Source organism: Equus przewalskii, chromosome 2 (assembly GCF_037783145.1).
Source record: "Equus przewalskii isolate Varuska chromosome 2, EquPr2, whole genome shotgun sequence".
In the NCBI taxonomy this organism is placed as follows: domain Eukaryota; kingdom Metazoa; phylum Chordata; class Mammalia; order Perissodactyla; family Equidae; genus Equus; species Equus przewalskii.
Genome location: NC_091832.1, coordinates 66,510,301 through 66,526,636, shown reverse-complemented (window position 1 = coordinate 66,526,636; position 16,336 = coordinate 66,510,301). Strand labels below are relative to the sequence as shown.

General features: G+C 37.4%; 2 protein-coding genes across 26 annotated transcripts in view; one reads left to right on the top strand and one right to left on the bottom strand.

The window, feature by feature from the left end:
* CBR4 (carbonyl reductase 4) overlaps positions 1-16,336 on the bottom strand; it is a 105,818-nt gene that overhangs the window by 31,949 nt on the left and 57,533 nt on the right. Inside the window, exons 5-6 of one of the 11 annotated variants that reach the window (XR_011537731.1) lie at positions 4,379-4,550; positions 354-509 (exon numbers count right to left, since the gene is read on the bottom strand). The exons of 3 other annotated variants lie outside the window; for them this stretch is intronic. Coding sequence is in view for 5 of the 8 variants with exons in the window: in XM_070611516.1 (XP_070467617.1) it covers positions 13,068-13,153 (86 nt within the window). In the remaining 3 variants the exon portion in view is untranslated. Of the gene's footprint in view, positions 1-353; positions 510-4,378; positions 4,551-6,651; positions 9,129-11,072; positions 13,154-16,336 lie in introns of those variants that run through there. 7 more of the 11 variants (XM_070611516.1, XM_070611517.1, XM_070611518.1 and 4 more) reach the window with 7 other exon arrangements.
* The window catches only part of PALLD (palladin, cytoskeletal associated protein), a 382,662-nt gene that overhangs the window by 353,338 nt on the left and 12,988 nt on the right, over positions 1-16,336 (top strand). For 8 of the 15 annotated variants that reach the window (XM_070611496.1, XM_070611498.1, XM_070611501.1 and 5 more), the window contains 4 exons: positions 321-419; positions 1,510-1,560; positions 2,739-2,960; positions 7,368-7,517. In XM_070611496.1, the coding sequence (XP_070467597.1) occupies positions 321-419; positions 1,510-1,560; positions 2,739-2,960; positions 7,368-7,517 (522 nt within the window). The remainder of the gene's footprint in view (positions 1-320; positions 420-1,509; positions 1,561-2,738; positions 2,961-7,367; positions 7,518-16,336) is intronic. The other 7 variants (XM_070611497.1, XM_070611499.1, XM_070611502.1 and 4 more) reach the window with 1 other exon arrangement.

The window sequence follows — 16,336 nt, the reverse complement described above, 5'->3', positions numbered from 1 at the left end:
GACGTATTTCTATGTGGTTTCCGCCTTGTTGTTTATTATATTCACCTTAAATTTGTGCTCTATCCATTGTTGGCTCTCAAGAATAGTTACCCCATCTCCTCACACTGGATTAGGCCATTAGGACCAGAAGAGGAGGTGAAAGGCAGGATGACTGAAGCCAGGGAAAGAAACAGACTCCTTTTCATACAAGTGTCTGAAGGTGGAGAGAGAATGTTACAGACAACATCAAAACTTGAGAGTTTTTTAAAAATTCTTTTTCATGAGGCAGTATATAATTGTGGTTTTTCTAATTTTGTATTTTTGTGACTTACTCTGTTTAGAGGTTAACATATGAAGAAAGAATGGCTCGTCGATTACTAGGTGCTGAGAGTGCAACTGTCTTTAATATTCAGGAGCCGGAAGAGGAAGCAGCTAATCAGGTAGGATGTTCCCCTGGACTTCTTAGACAGATACCAGTTCTTCTGTCCCCTCTCCCCATCCTCTTACGGACACTAGTCTTGGGATCAATTCTGTGGAAAGCAGAGGGCAGGTCTAAGAAAAGCAGTATTAATGTCATCGATCAACCTCATAGCTAATATTTATTTACTTATTTTTAAGATTGGCACCTGAACTAACATCTGTTGCCAATCTTTTTTTTTTCTTTTTTTTTCTTCTTCTTCTCCCCAAAGACCCCCAGTACATAGTTGTATATTCTAGTTGTGAGTGCCTTTGGTGTGGCATGTGGGATGCTGCCTCAGCACAGCCTGATGAGCGGTGCCATGTCTGCGCCCAGGATCTGAATTGGTGAAACCCTGGGCCACCGAAGCGGAGCACATGAACTTAACCACTCGGCCACAGGACCGGCCCCACAAATATTTATTGAGCACATACTGTGTGCCAGACATTGTGTTAACTGATTGATGGAATTATTTCAGTCAGTGATATCTGTTCTTTTTATCTTCTTATTGATGAGTTTATTCTCCTTTCAAGTATCTTTGTTTTTCCTGTCCTGTGCTTTCATGCAAAATAGTGTTGTGTGGAGAAACACATTTTCACTGAAATTGTTTGAGATAGCTATGAATATTTCCCACTATATTCTTAATATCTAGTCAAAGTAAAATATCTATGTACAGAAAAGGCTATGTCTTTCTTTCCCTTCTCATATATAGTTATAAATCACTAATCAGCAAAACCTAAAACACTGGAATAAAACCCTGCTACCACCAAAAACGTCACTTCATGGATTTGATGTAAGCTGTTTTATAATCTCCACTTCTTCTGTTTGGAGTTTCCCGATGTAGTCTTGAGATTAAATAAAACAAAATAAAAAAGAAAAAGCTATTTAAAAACAGGTTGAAAGGACTGAGTAAACTCTTTCTCATGTCTTGAGAAATAGATCTGCCTTCAAAATCGAAGTTTTCCTGTTAAATATTGCTACCACAAAAATTTCACTTACAGAAAACTAGAAATCTTGCTAGATTCATATTATTTCTATTATTAGTCTTCACTTCTTTTTTTCTACCATTACAGGAAATTGAGTCTCCTCATGCTTCTGTAGGGGGTCCTCTGGATGGTCAAAAGGTTAAGCTTTTCACCTTTCTTCTCTTTCTAGTCTTTCACTGTATCTCTTTTCTTCTGTGCTTCCTTGTTTACCTGTGTATCTATCTTTACTGCTATGTATTAATTATAAATACTATGACCAGTGTCTGTTTTCATTTACTATCAGATGAGCAATTACCGCAATGTCAATTTTCTTGTCATTTATTTACAAACTTGAATTTGATTCTGTTTGAGTGGATACTCTGAACTTTAAACATGCAAAGTTTTTTATTTGTTATACCTTTCGAGGGGAAAAAGTGCTAATTCTTAAACTGATTAATTTGATAGTAATTAGATAAAACAAAACAACTTGTGTATTTTTTGCGGCTTTATACATACTGTTGTATTTCTTCCCTCAAGCCAACGACCTATTTTTCAAAGGCTGAATAACTTCTGTAAGAGAAAACCTAGTTAAAACAAACAATCTCTTATTTAATATTAAATAGAGAATATTTTATAATGGGCTGCCTTGTCTTCATTGTACTTTGTAAGTAAGAGAACTGCCAAATCCACCTTAATTATAGGATGTTGATGACTTCTTTGCTTTTATTTTTTTAATCAAAATTTTAACTGGACTGTCAATTCTCTTTTTCTTTTAAAGAGAGTAGAGAATAGTCCCTAATACCTGCAGAACTAAGGAGGAGTCCAGAGGCTATGTGGCTGAGAATTGTTATGAGTGAAAAAAAACAGGGCGCTATTTTTTCCATTATTCATTTGATAAAATGCTGTGTAATACTGCAGCTGCTTGCCACATGCACTATTAGCTTTCTAGAGAGAAGCACCACCCTGCATCAGCTTTTACCATACAGAAAGCAATCAGTGTTCCATTGTGTTCTATTTTTTATGAACAGTTTAGGAATATTTTACCTTTTTCTTTCTTCTCTCCCCCTCGCCCCAAGAGAAAAGAGAAAGAAATTCATCTTCATAGGTTTTTTTGGATGATAGGACTTGAAGACATTTTGAAATATCATATATACTTACTTCCAGATGTTTTTTGTTTTATATGGAATTGAATTGGGCTCGGACTATGTTTTTAAGCTCTAAGGTAGAAATATCACAGTCTTCTGAGTGCCTTACTGGAGAGAGGGATAAGACTCATGAGACACATTGTACCACAAGGGACTGAGGTTGCTAACATGACCTTTCCTTGTTTAATGTAGGAATACAAAGTCTCCAGCTGTGAACAGAGACTCATCAGTGAAATCGAGTACAGGCTAGAAAGGTCTCCTGTGGACGAATCAGGTGATGAAGTTCAGTATGGGGACGTGCCTGTGGAAAACGGAATGGCACCATTCTTTGAGATGAAGCTGAAACATTACAAGATCTTTGAGGGAATGCCTGTAACTTTCACATGCAGAGTGACTGGGAATCCAAAGCCAAAGGTGAGCTGAAAACATGTTTTTTTAAGAGTTATATTCTCTGAGCAAGAGTTTACTTCCATATATGGTAAGAGGAAGAGATACAGACTACCTTATAATACCCATGATGTAAAGTGTTGAAGTACTCTAAGTTCAGGGTCATCTTTAGGAGGCATTAGAAACCAAAAAGGGTGGAAAGGGGGTGGACTTGGGGTTTGCAAAATAGAATAGAATAGAGTAGAATAGAATGGAGTAGCAGAGAATACAGTTGAATAATATAGAATAGAAGAATAACAGTTAAATAATCGACAAAGAGGGGCCAGCCCCATGGCCTACTGGTTAAGTTTGACACTCCACTTTGGTGGCCTGGGTTCAGTTCCTGGGCATAGACCTACACCACTCCTCAGTGGCCATGCTGTGATGGCAACCCACATACAAAATAGAGGAAGATTGGCACAGATGTTAGCTCAAGGCAAATCTTCCTCAGCAAAAAAATAAAAATAATTGACAAGGAGCTTTTCATGCACCTACATCATTTACTCATGTGATGTTATCATTGTTACTCCCACATGAATAAATGACTAAACTGAGCTCAGTGACGTTAACTTTCCCAAGGTCAGAGAGCTGATGAGTGGGTAGGCTTGAACAGGAACCTCATGCTCTGTACCAGTCAGAGAAGTAATGCTTACCACCAATTATAAAAACTTCAGATCTTTAACCTACAAAACCAAGTCTTCCTATATTTATAAAGGGGGCTGAGGGGTAGGGGGCCAACCTGTTCAGAAAGGAAAATCAGAGGAACTTCTGACACTCAAGAGGACTAGGCTGACCCAGCTGGGAGCCCTCTCCCTAGACATATGGTAATTCTGGATAAAGAGTTGCCTTGTCTTTAAAAGGACACTAGAATAACAGCTCACTAGCCAAGCAAAGCAATAAACAGGATTACACTTTTACCTAGAACTTGGAAGAAAAGAATAAAAAAGGCATCCATTGGAAATTAAACTCCAGATTTACAGTATCACATGATACGGAGCCAAAACCTGAGAAATTCATACGAAATTTAGTCCAGGATGATTAAAATCCTTAGGTTTCTGGCAGAAGGAAGTAAAAATTGTGCTATAGAACTACAGGGAGGACAGAGGAAAAATGAGTTCACAATAAAAACTTACAAACATATAAGGAAATAAACAATGAGGAGAGTCAATAGCACAAAAAACAGGAAAATAGAAGCCCAAGTAAGGTACAATATTTAACAATCGTAAGGAGACTATAAAATAACTATTTTTAAAATGATTGAAACAATTTTAAAAGGAATAGAAACTTTAATGAAAGAACAGGACAGTACCAAAGACAAGGCAGATTTGTAAAGTAAGAAATGAAATGAAAAATATACTCATAGAAATGAAATAGAGAAACGAAAAATGAAATGAATATATACTCACTGGAATTAAAAGCTTAACCGTGGTGCGAAAGAGCCGAAATGGGAACGAGTAGAGCAGAAGGAGGGAAGGTGCTGGAGCAGCACTGAGGCTCTTCCAGTTCACCCTCCATTGCTCCAGCATTGCTCTGTTTCCACAGTAAGGGACGTTCTACCGTCACATTCTTTCCCTAAAACTGAATTCCAGTCCTATAGTTAGAGAAAGCTAGAACAAAGAAAATAGCCTTACAGTTTCAAACCCATGTACACCTTCTCATAAAGTGAGACTTTTAAAATACCGAACGCTTGTTAGAGAAACTTCTTTACCATATTCTTGGCACGATTTGGATAACTGCTGTGTATTCACAAACATGATATCAAATGCATCTATTAAAAATAAATTTGCAGCTTATTAATGAAACTCAGCAAGAAATTATACCTTGAACTTCCAAAATATTCACAAAGAGATCCCACATTGTTTTTAAAACTTATGCAAGGCTTACGATCATGGATCAAGTTCTAAGATCACTGATTCCTGTTCTAAAGAACATTATGTCCATTTGAAAGAAGGGCTCTTGTTTTTAACTTAATTGTGCTTTTCCTAGTATAATTTTATTTTTTTTTAAAGATTTTACTTTTTCTCCCCAAAGCCCCCCGGTACATAGTTGTATGTTCTTAGTTGTGGGTCCTTCTAGTTGTGGCATGTGGGATCCCGCCTCAGCATGGCTTGATGAGCGGTGCCATGTCTGCATCCAGGATTTGAACTGGCGAAACCCTGGGCCGCCGCAGCAGAGCGCGTGAACTTAACCAGTCAGCCATGGGGCCAGCCCCATCTAGTATAATTTTAAATGTTTTACAGCTTTAAGAGGCTTAATTTTTTAAGAACTTTTTATTGTTAGAGTTTCTTCCTTCATCCTTCCTCCCTCCTTTCCTCACTGCCATTCTTTTTCTTCCCTCTCCAGTTTATTGAAGAACTGTTATTTCTGCATGTTATATAAATTATATTGGGATTACTGAAATATGGGATGTTCATCATATTTTTAAAAATACATTTTTTAGCTTATATCTTTTTAAAATTTTTATTTATTTATTTATTCATTTTTAAAGATTGGCCTTGAGCTACCATCTGTTGCCAGTCTTCCACTTTTTTTTCTTCTCTCCAAAGCTCCCCAGTACATAGTTGTATATTCTCGTTGTAGGTCCTTCTAGTTCTGCTATGTAGAACGCCACCTTAGCATGCTTGATGAGCGGTGCTAGATCCGTGCTCAGGATCAGAACTGGCCGCCGAAGCAGAGTGCACGAACTTAACCACTCAGCCACAGGACTAGCCCCTCCCTATTCTGTTCTTGACATGCTTCTCCTAATTGAGACTTGAGAAGATTGAAAAGAATTTCTAATTCACCCTGTTTTCATTTCTTGTACCCTCCCCTTCCCTCTCCACTAACAGTCTTGGTAAAATTGTGGAACTATTTCTTAATTCTCATTTGAAAGTTGTATTCCAAGTATAAATGGAGGTGAAAAATATGATTAAAGGAAAGAATTCTGAAGAACTGGAGTAGTGGCAAGAATGCAAAAGGAAGAAATTGTATACTAATTATAGCTTCTTTGTTCCATCAGAAAAAAATCAAAGAAGAGTATATAATTATGAGGTATCATGTTTTATATAATTTAATTTTTAGAACTGAAAATTATTAGTCTAGTTGATTAATTTTTAGCTTCTGGCGATTAACAACATAGTTTCTGTAAATTTAGAGCTAACTGAAAAACGGGTTGGAAAAGTTACAGCAGTCAGATCCTGATATTTCATGCACTTATTTAGTGCTATGTGTTTCTAGCCTTTTCCTGTCTTAGAAATGGAAGTTTCAAAAAGATTGTTTTCAGATTCAAAGGCTTTGACAGAGAGTTGAATTTGAATGCCGGTTGTGGTCTCAATTACATATTGATTTACATTAAAGAAGAAGTTCATTTTAATAAGTAGATTTCTTCTGTTAGGAATCAGTTAGGAATGCTTTTGGCTGCAAGGAACAAAACTGACAACAAAGAACTTGCTCTGACTTAAAAATGGGGGATTCATTTTCTTCCCTAACAGTAAGCCTGGAGGTGGGTTGCTGCAGGCAGTAATTCAGCATCTCATTCATGTTAGGGCTGCTAGCACTGTGATTCATCGTGAGTGATGGCCCCATCTTTCAACTATGTAGTTCATAAACGAAATCAAAAATAATAACTAATTCATCAGAGATCCATGGACAAGTGATTTTGTTTAAAGGTGAGAGAAGGAAAGAGGACCTATAGAAGAGGTAGTTTGACAAGTTTAAAAATTTTTATTTGGTCAAGGTTTATTTTTACTTTATTCTTCACACTTAATTTTCTATCAACCCAAGTTAAAGTATTATTTGAAAATTATTAGATGTTTAAATGCCACTGCATTTTCTTTAACATAGTGAGGCGCGCCGACAGACTTCCTCCCTTTGATCCTCTGCTCCTTGGCCCAGAATGAAAGCAGCGGAGGCCCACCCACCACCCTCCCTTAACTGCTGCTTCCCTCCTCACCATGCTCCTTTGTTTGTCTAACACATTCAGTAGAATGATCAGAGTTTGGGGTCTGTTTTTGTTCTCTAAAATAACCTTTTTACCCTTACTTTATAAGTAATACATTTTAATTGCCAGTACATTTGAAAATAAAAAGAAGCAAAAAGAAAAACGCCTGTAATGCCACCTGAGAAATAATCAACATTCTATATAAATCCCTCCGTATAAATAATACATGAATGTAAATACCTACTCATATACATATTTTAAAAATAAAAAGAGGATATATAATTATTAAGAACTCAAATACAATTGTTACTTACTTTTTTCACTTAAAAATCAATTTCCTATTCAGGTGTTGTGTTTAACATTTTAATGTGAAAACTCAGATCAGCTCTGTGGACCACACTGTCACTATTATTGGTCCCCCAAATAGAGTAGGACTACATACATCCTTAATCTTTCATCTTTGTTTCCTTTCACAGATCTATTGGTTTAAAGATGGAAAGCAGATCTCTCCAAAGAATGATCACTACACCATTCAAAGAGATCTCGACGGGACCTGCTCTCTCCATACCACAGCCTCCACCCTAGACGATGACGGGAATTACACCATCATGGCTGCAAACCCTCAGGTAAAGAAGGGTGTGGGGTCTGGCTTCAGTTGTGTGTATAGTGCTTATGGGCATTTATTTGGACAGAGGAACTATTTAATTAAAAGATAGAATTCTTCTTTGACTTGAAACTATTTTCCCAAATTCTACATCCATCTTGCTTTCGGAGGATAGAGAACTTCTTTGTTTCCTGAGTACTTATTTATTCCATCAGGTCTGCTTCTACGTGAATAATTCTGGTGAAGATGTGCATTCCTTCCACAAATATTGAGGGCTTAGTATGTACTCCTCTTATGAGGGTGATGGGGTTCCAGCGGTAAACCAGACAAAGTCTTGAGACAGAAAATAAGCCAGTAAACAAATACACAAATAATATTATTTCTGATAGGATTAAGTTCTATGAAAAAAAAGGAGAAAGACATAGTGAGTAGCATGTATATGCTGTAGTAGAAAAACTCAAAAAAGTAGAATATTTAAAATAAATAGATGCACACTTACTTAATTCAATGGAATTTAAGAAGTGTATAAGCATAGACCAATTTTGATAGTGCCTATGCATTCAGGATTTTTTGTTTGTTTCCATCCAAATGTTTTCTCTTAGATTTTGAGGGTCAAAAAATCAATTGACTACTTAGAATTTAATAAGCAGCTACTGGATATTATGTTCCCAGTTCAAGCCTACAAATTCTTTTTTATTGAGTATCTTGTACATTTTAGGCACTATGCTGGGTATGAAGGACACACACAAAAAGGAAGTGATTTTGTACCTTAAGAGCTTGATGTGTGACAGTATAATTTTACAAAGTCTACAGAAGTCATGTAAATAACACGCTCTTTTAAAAGAAAAGGAAGCTAAAATTAACAGTCCAGAAGTCATCTTTTTAAAATCTCTGATCTATTTATATCATCCTGTATTTCATTATTTATTTTGAAGGAAATATTGTGTTAGAAAATGATACAAATAATTGTAGCAAAGCTTATAAACTTTTACAAGTTTGTACAATGTTTATCCTATTCTAATATTACATTTTCATGTAAAAATATATTTCTGCAATAATACTAAGATTAGAATGAAACACAGATTATCCACAAATCAAGTTGTGTTAAAGCACAGCAAACTCTTCATTGTCAATGAACAGTTTCTGTATTAATGCACTTTCTCGAGGTTCCAATTTTTCAATCAATGAATGCATGACCATCACCTTGAAAAATAGTCAAAATCACAGCCTTTACTAAAAAGTTATATTTTAATGCTTACTTGTGTTCATGTTTGGTATACTTGAAGGAACAAAAGTGGAACTAGCTTTTTTTCTTACTGTATTCTCACTGTTTCCTTGACTGTCATTAATAAATTTCAATTTTCAGTTTTCTGCCTATTAAAAAAATAGTGGAGGGACCAGCCTGGTGGCATAGTGGTTAAGTTCACGCTCTCTTTTTCCATGGTCCAGGGTTCGCTGGTTCAGATCCCAGGTGTGGACCTACACCTACCTACCACTTACCAAGCCATGCTGTAGCAGGCATCCACATATGAAAAAAAATAGAGGAAGACTGGCACAGATGTTACCTCATGGCCAATCTTCCTTAGCAAAAAGAGGAGGATTGGTGGTGAGCGTTAGCTCAGGGCTGATCTTCCTAAAAAAAAAGAAATGGAGAACTCAACAAAATCCCAAATTATTCCTCTTTCCCCTAGAAAGGCTGGGATAGATTAAGGAGACAAAATTAACTGTGTTCCTTAAGCCCTCACCAGTACCAGGATCCTGCTATTAATTTTGAGGCATTTTTCCTAGCGAATGTTTTGAACTGTTATTGGAGTAAGCAGTTTTATACAACAAAAGAAAAGAAATGTGAAACTGCAATTATGAGTTTGCTTTCGTCTTCTTCAAATTATACTAATGTGTTTTTACATGTGGAAAAGTTCTAAATGGGGAAGGACTTACTGCTCATGGCCAGTGGCGGTGTGGAGAGTTGAAGACACCTAGCCAGCCTCAGGGGTTAGGAGTCTCTGAGCATTTAAACTATTGACAAACTATGATGAAGTCATTAGACAAAGGCAGGCTGCCGAAGATCCCCCTTGTAAACTTAGCAAAGGAGGAAGGGAAAGAAATCAAAAGAAAGAAATGACAGAGCAAAGACAGACCAGAACCGTAGAGCAATACTGACGCTGAGAAGCCTAGATGGTTAGTTCAGGGGTGAAGAGCATGAACTTTGGCATCAGGCAGTTCTGAGTTGGAGTTCTGGCTCTGCCACTCACGACCTATCTTATCTTTAGCAAGTCACTTAACCTCTCTGTGCCTCTTTCCTCTTCTATGAAATGAGAACAACAATATGGATTTAAATAATGCATGTGAAGCACTCAGTTTGCCTGGCATATAATATGCTTTTAATAAATGCTGGTAATTATTATTAATTCAAAGACGCTAATAACCCTGTCTTAGAGCAGCAGCCCAAAGAGTTGGCAGAAGCCTGTGGAATCGGGATGGAAAGGCTCAGGTCTGTTTCTAGGTATTCCGCTCCCACAGTACTGTTAGAGAGTTAGCAAGTCAGTTTGCGATAGAATTTCTACCCAACACGTTGCTGCTGTGTGGTCTTCTGACCTCCTGGCTTTTCCTTTTTACCACCCCCATGGGAAAGGAGTTAGGCAGCAGATGTGGCCATGCCACAACTGCCACAGCTGTGGGCTTGGGTGGAGGGAGCTGTGAAGTAGAGAACAGGCCACACCCACAGCACAGCTGACACAAGCCACACATGAAGCTGGGAAGCTGCTCTGCTCCCAGTGCACTCAGGGCCAAGAGAAGACCCAAAAGGGAGCAGTCACTGCCCTCATTCTAGGCCCCAGTGAATTCTGCTGCTTCACCAAATCCAAGGCTAGGCCCATGGTTAACTCTTTCTGGTTCTTTGCCTCTGCCCTTTGAAGAGAAGACAAAGAAATGAGAAGTGGACCAGTTTCCGTCAGGTAGCCAAGAGCCTAGCCCTTCTAACAGAATGTTCCATCCCACCTCTCGTTAAAGCAAACAGTCATATGACTGCTCTGGGTCTATCAGAGGAAGCAAAAGATTCAAAGAACCCAGAGGTCCCAGTAACCAGAGCAGTTCCCGATACCTAGAATTCCGACTGACTCTCAAGGTAGGATCCACCCAATATTCTTGTTAAAGAGAGTGGGACTGAAAGTCTCTTTTTTCTACCTAAATGACCAAAGGCCTGCAGAGAGGTGAAAGAGAATCTGAGGAAATCCTAAAAGTGGGCATCTAGGTCTCAAATTGAACTTGTGAGAGAATTTTGATATTTACGGCACTTGGTAGTAGTTGCTGTTCCAAGTTTCTGAGCATGCTGCCTGGTTGATTTTAATTTAAGAGTAAAACTCCTTTTTACACTGGGGTCTTCAGTAGCAGGTATGTCCAACTACACCAGGTTTTGTGAGTCATCACCTAAAAATTGGAATGAACTTAACTGCCCATTAGAAAAACAAAGTGGTATTTAAACCATGACGAGTGGCAGACCATTTATCTACCTAACCCTTGGCATAGGTTATCATTTGTTGCTGTAGGAAAACCATAAAAGAAATGCTTAACACTCCCATAATCCCAACTTTACAATATCCTTTATTGTATATTAAAGTATTTTGCCATTCTTGTAATGTGTGAATTAAAACATGATTTAAAAGAAGCACGACATGAGTAGCCTCATAAAAAAATTCCAAAAGTGAAAGCCAAATTTTTCAAGACATAATTAATCCCAAAAGCATAACATGTAGTCAACAGTGAACCAAAATTGACTCCACACGTCCTTGATGCCCTGTGGTTACCTTACATTTTTTTCACATTTTAAAAGTATTTGGGTTTGAAAGGGAGACAACTCCATCCATTTTTTTTCTGGTACTTGTAGCCTACATGATGCGAAATGACCAAGGGAAAGAGGAAAGGCTGGAGTGGAAAAACTAGTTCAGTAATGAAACACAGACGGCAGAGCTTTCCTGAGCAGTGGAAAATAATTACAGAAAGCAGCCAAGAGAAAGGGTGAGAACCAAGGAAAGAGGAAAATACTCAAGTTCAGCAGAATATTTTATAGAATATTTTTCCACCTGGGTTAATCTTTTGGGAATAAGAAACACGTGGGATATTGTTGACTGCATCCAAATTCCACTTCTGGTAGAACACAGGGCCCTAAACCTGCGCCGGACTGCGTTATCATGCTCAGCGTGTGCCGCTCGGGCAGCTCGTGAGAGACCAAAGCAATCACATAGTTTAGTGAAATAATGAGTGATGGTGCAGGGTTACACCAAACAGAATGCCAAAATGAGGATCACAAATATAGTTTATTTTAGACTCTAATCCTATCTTTAAGACACAACTGAATCTAAACACGAATGTTTTACTCTGTTTTGTTGTGTTGCTAGGCTACGCTGTACTGCGCTTGGATTTTGGAATGGCTGCTTTGCAGTTTGATGTTTCCTTAAATTGTATTATGTATACAAGTGGCAAGCTTTCACAAAGACCTGTGCGCCACAAGTTCAATTTCATACGCTAGGAAATATAAATGTTACTTCCATATTCTATAAATAATTGGCCTTTCATGAGGCATCAAATAATCTTTACAAGCTGGATGTTTAATACAGAATCGCTTTAAGAATTCAAACTTATTACTTGTGCTATATAGCTTTAAACTCTGTGGACTTGTTTGGAATAGAAAAGTAACACACAGCTGAGTTAAATTTAAAAAGTTGGTTTCTTGATTGTGTTTTGTTTTAGCATTATAAGGTTTCCTGGCTCATTTCAAACTTCACTTTAAACATTCACTTACATTGTTACTTCATGTGTTAATAATAAAGCAGATAGAAAAAAGAAAGATAAAAGCAAATACAACAGCAGCATTCATGTGCATCAGAGCCTACTAATTATGATGATTATTAGGGTTAACTGGCACGTTAGTATGATTAAAATTATTTAATGCTCATTTTGTATGATTTTCCTCATAAATAAGACATTTAGACTTAAAAACCTAAACTTTCAGTTGTACACGTTGGAGGCATCTTTTCAAAAATGCTTCACTGAAATCCGGATTTTTTTTTTTCAAACAAAAATGTCAAAATTCTACAACTTGTTAGTGTGGATGCTTTCTAAGTGCTTCTCGTCATTTATTGATTAGTAATATATTTAGCCAATAACACTATATTATGAAACTGATACTTCTTCCTCCTGCAGACCATGCCTTTCTCCTTTATGTTCACAAGTAAAGGATGATGTAGGAGTAAAAAGGTGAAAAATGGTAACATATTCCTCTTTCCGAAATTTCAGAAGTTAAGGAAATACACTGTGGTGATAATTGTGCATATGGTTCTAAGCAGTAGCAGTAAAAATCTTGAGAATGTTGTAGAAATGTGTAGTCTTTACAGAGTAGTACACCAACCTGTTTACCCTATTTTTGGAGCAGGGAGAGGGAGGTAGGGTTTATCCTAAGCATAGTCAAATGGTTAGAGTTGAGTAGAACATCTTTCATCTTATACCTCAAATGCAGCCATCGCACAAACACACACATTGAATATACCTGTGTGCTTGGCACCTTTCCTGCACTCGCCTAAGTTAGAAAGGTTGATCTACTCTCCACATATTCTGCTTCCTGTGCCAAGAGTATTTCGTTTTTCTTTTGGAGTGAATTATATCCTAATAACAAAAAAAGAAAAGAAAAATAAATGCCATTACATTTAAAAAAAAAATAGTGTTTAACAAAACAATTCTAAGGGATGCTTCATATTCATCTGGTTGTTATTATATTATACCCATATTCCGTGCTATAATCATTTAACATTTTGAGCATTTACTGTATGCAAAACACAACACCAAGTACTTTACACCTTTTAACTCATTTAATCTTCATAAGAACCCATGCAGGATTAACTATATGATCCTATTTTACAGATGAAGAAACTTTTATTTAGGAGTTATGTTACTTGCCTCAAGTCACTCAGCTGTAAGGGAAAGAACTGATTTACAAACAGACTGACTCCAGAGCTAAGGAGTGTCATACAAAGGTGTCTGGGGCTCCTCCCAATATTAGGAGCATTGAGGGGCAGGAGCATTGGTTAAAAGAGGTATTTGAAGGAATCAAGAAAGGAGGTATGGGCCGGCCCCGTGGCCGAGTGGTTAAGTTCGCGAGTTCTACTGGTTCACTGGTTCGGATCCACCCGTCAGGCACCACTCGTCAGGCCACATTGAGGCAGCAGCCCACATGCCACAACTAGAAGGACCCACAACTAAAATATACAACTATATACTGGGGGGATTTGGGGAGAAAAAGCAGAAAAAAAAAAAGAAGATTGGCAACAGTTGTTAGCTCAGGTGCCAATCTTTAAAAAAAGAAGAAGAAAGAAAGGAGGTATGAGGGGCCAGCCCAGTGGTGTAGTGGTTAAGGTCATGCTTTCCGCTTTGGTGGTCTGGGGTTTGCCAGTTAGGATCCTGGGTGCGGACCTATGCACCACTCATCAAGTCATGCTGTGGCAGCGTCCCACATACAAAATAGAGGAAGATTGGCATAGATGTTAGCTCAGGGCCAATCTTCCTCACCAAAAAAAAACAAGGAGGTAAGAGCATACCTCAAGCAAAGTATTATCCCCTTGGGAAATTTTACTGAAGTCAGCCAAGCCACTTGGACCCCTAAAAATCATCTTGATGCATGTCTATGCGTATATAATGTCTCAGACCCACAGTAACACAATACTAGCAATGATGAATTTACTAATGATAATTTATGACAAGTACTATTTGATATTTAGAAGATCATCTAAGGTTATATCATTTAATCTTCATAACATCCTTGTGAGCTGGATATAGTGCCCCAGTTTTTACAGAAGAAACAAAGGCTTGAACAAATTCAGTGATTTGCCCAAAGTTTTAGGAAAGTTAAAACTCAAATCCAGTTTAGAGAAATTTTTTTTTAAGCAACCAGTATCTGCTTCCCCAAATTCAAGGTTGAAGGTTGAATTTAACATATCTCTTTCTAACTACATAAATGATTAGTTAATATTAACTTCCCTTGTGGACCCTCTGGGTTTTATACTACAAGGAAAAATCTATCCAAATTATACAAATCTATTTTAGTCTGTCCAAATTCAAATTATTTGTTGAAGCAGCAAAGCAAATAGTCAGGAAACCATATCCCATTATCAGTACAGTTGAAGCTATTTGTGTCAAACAAAACATAGACTACCTTGCCCTCAAGCTCCAAAAACAATCATGGATCTTACATGTTCTTATGTTAAAGCCTCTACTAGGATGCATCAGTTGGATAATTTATAATGGGGGTCTTCTAAGCAAGTCACATCTTGATTTCTACAGCAGGGATAGATTGGGTGGAAGCAGTAAATGAAATTTTCAGATTTCAAGCTAGCTTAGGGAATCCTAAGTGTTTGCCAAGAGCTCAGCATGAGAGAACTTATATCATGTGACCTGAACTTTTAGATACAATTAATCTAAGTTAGAAATAATTCCCCTTCATAATGTTATACTTCATGTCCTTGGGAATTTTCAGGAAAGGCAGTGTTTTAACTGTGACCTCGATAGCAAATATTGTGACTGCTAGAGGAAGTTATACATCTGATGGTATAAGACTCCTTGAGTGTGTTTCTTTACTACTACCTCTTTCTATTTGGTAATTCCTAACTCTTCCTGTCTGTATTACATACTATCTGCATTCTCTTTTCTGGGTGATTATGGTCCTACAGAGTTCCAGGCTTTAGGGAGACCTGGAGAGCCCCACTGACTGAATTCCTGCCCTACACTGAACCCTGCTGGGGGTTTTTTTCTCTATATTCCCTCCACCAGTGTCCTCTCCCTCACCCCAGTCCATTCTCAGTTGCAACTCAGAAAGCAGTTCTTCAAAACAAACAGAACACCTCTGCTTCTGTTACCTGTCTATATTGGCAACCTGGAATGAAAATGGGAGTCAGTGGTAAATTTTATTTTGACTGTAAGTGCACATGAGGGCTGCTTGTCAACCTTGAACTAGAATTCACTATCTTTAATCATTAAGAATAAATCTGCTTCTCATTTTTCCTCTCTTGTTGTTTCATTTTTTTTGGCCATCGTCAGAATTTAGAAGTACATCTGCTCATTCTCCTGGGGGATGAGAGCAGAAAGTGGGGGATAAAATCTTCTCTTTTGCTACTCTGCTAGTAATAGTGAAGGAAAAAAATTAAAGAGAGGGGGCTAAAACAAAAAGCCAGAGTAACAATGTGTCATTTATTCGTGTCATCTGGCTCCTCTAAGTATTACTTTTGTTTATCCCTATGACAGCATGTAACAGATTTTCAATCGACAAATTTAAGAGAGAAAATAGAGCTTTTCATTAGATAGTTCTTATCATACGACTCACATATTTTAGGTATTTAACTGCTTCTGGTTTTTAAATCTCAAATATGTTCATTTCATGCGAACATAGTGTCCTATAGTCATTATGCTCTCCTTGTCATCCCCATGCATACTTCTTATGTAATGCTCATTTTATCATGCTGGCATCTCGTAATATGTGGTTTTCAGAAAGGATACTAGTAACATTTAATAAATATATTAAAAAGATCTGACAGAAAACTAAAATCATCTAGTTTGATTTCAGAATTAGCTACAACCAGTAGATATTTGACCATGAAATGGAATTATCACAAGACAGTAATGTCCTCCTGCTATATTTTACAACTCAACTTCATGTGTTAAGGAGACCGTAGCAGATTACAATTAATTCAGTGAGGGTTGTCATTTTAAATGCCATCCTAGATAAAACAGTAAAGCTTATTTAACAGTTCAGATAAAGACCTTGTCCCCTGAGTTCTTTAAATAAATAGTTTTCCTGAG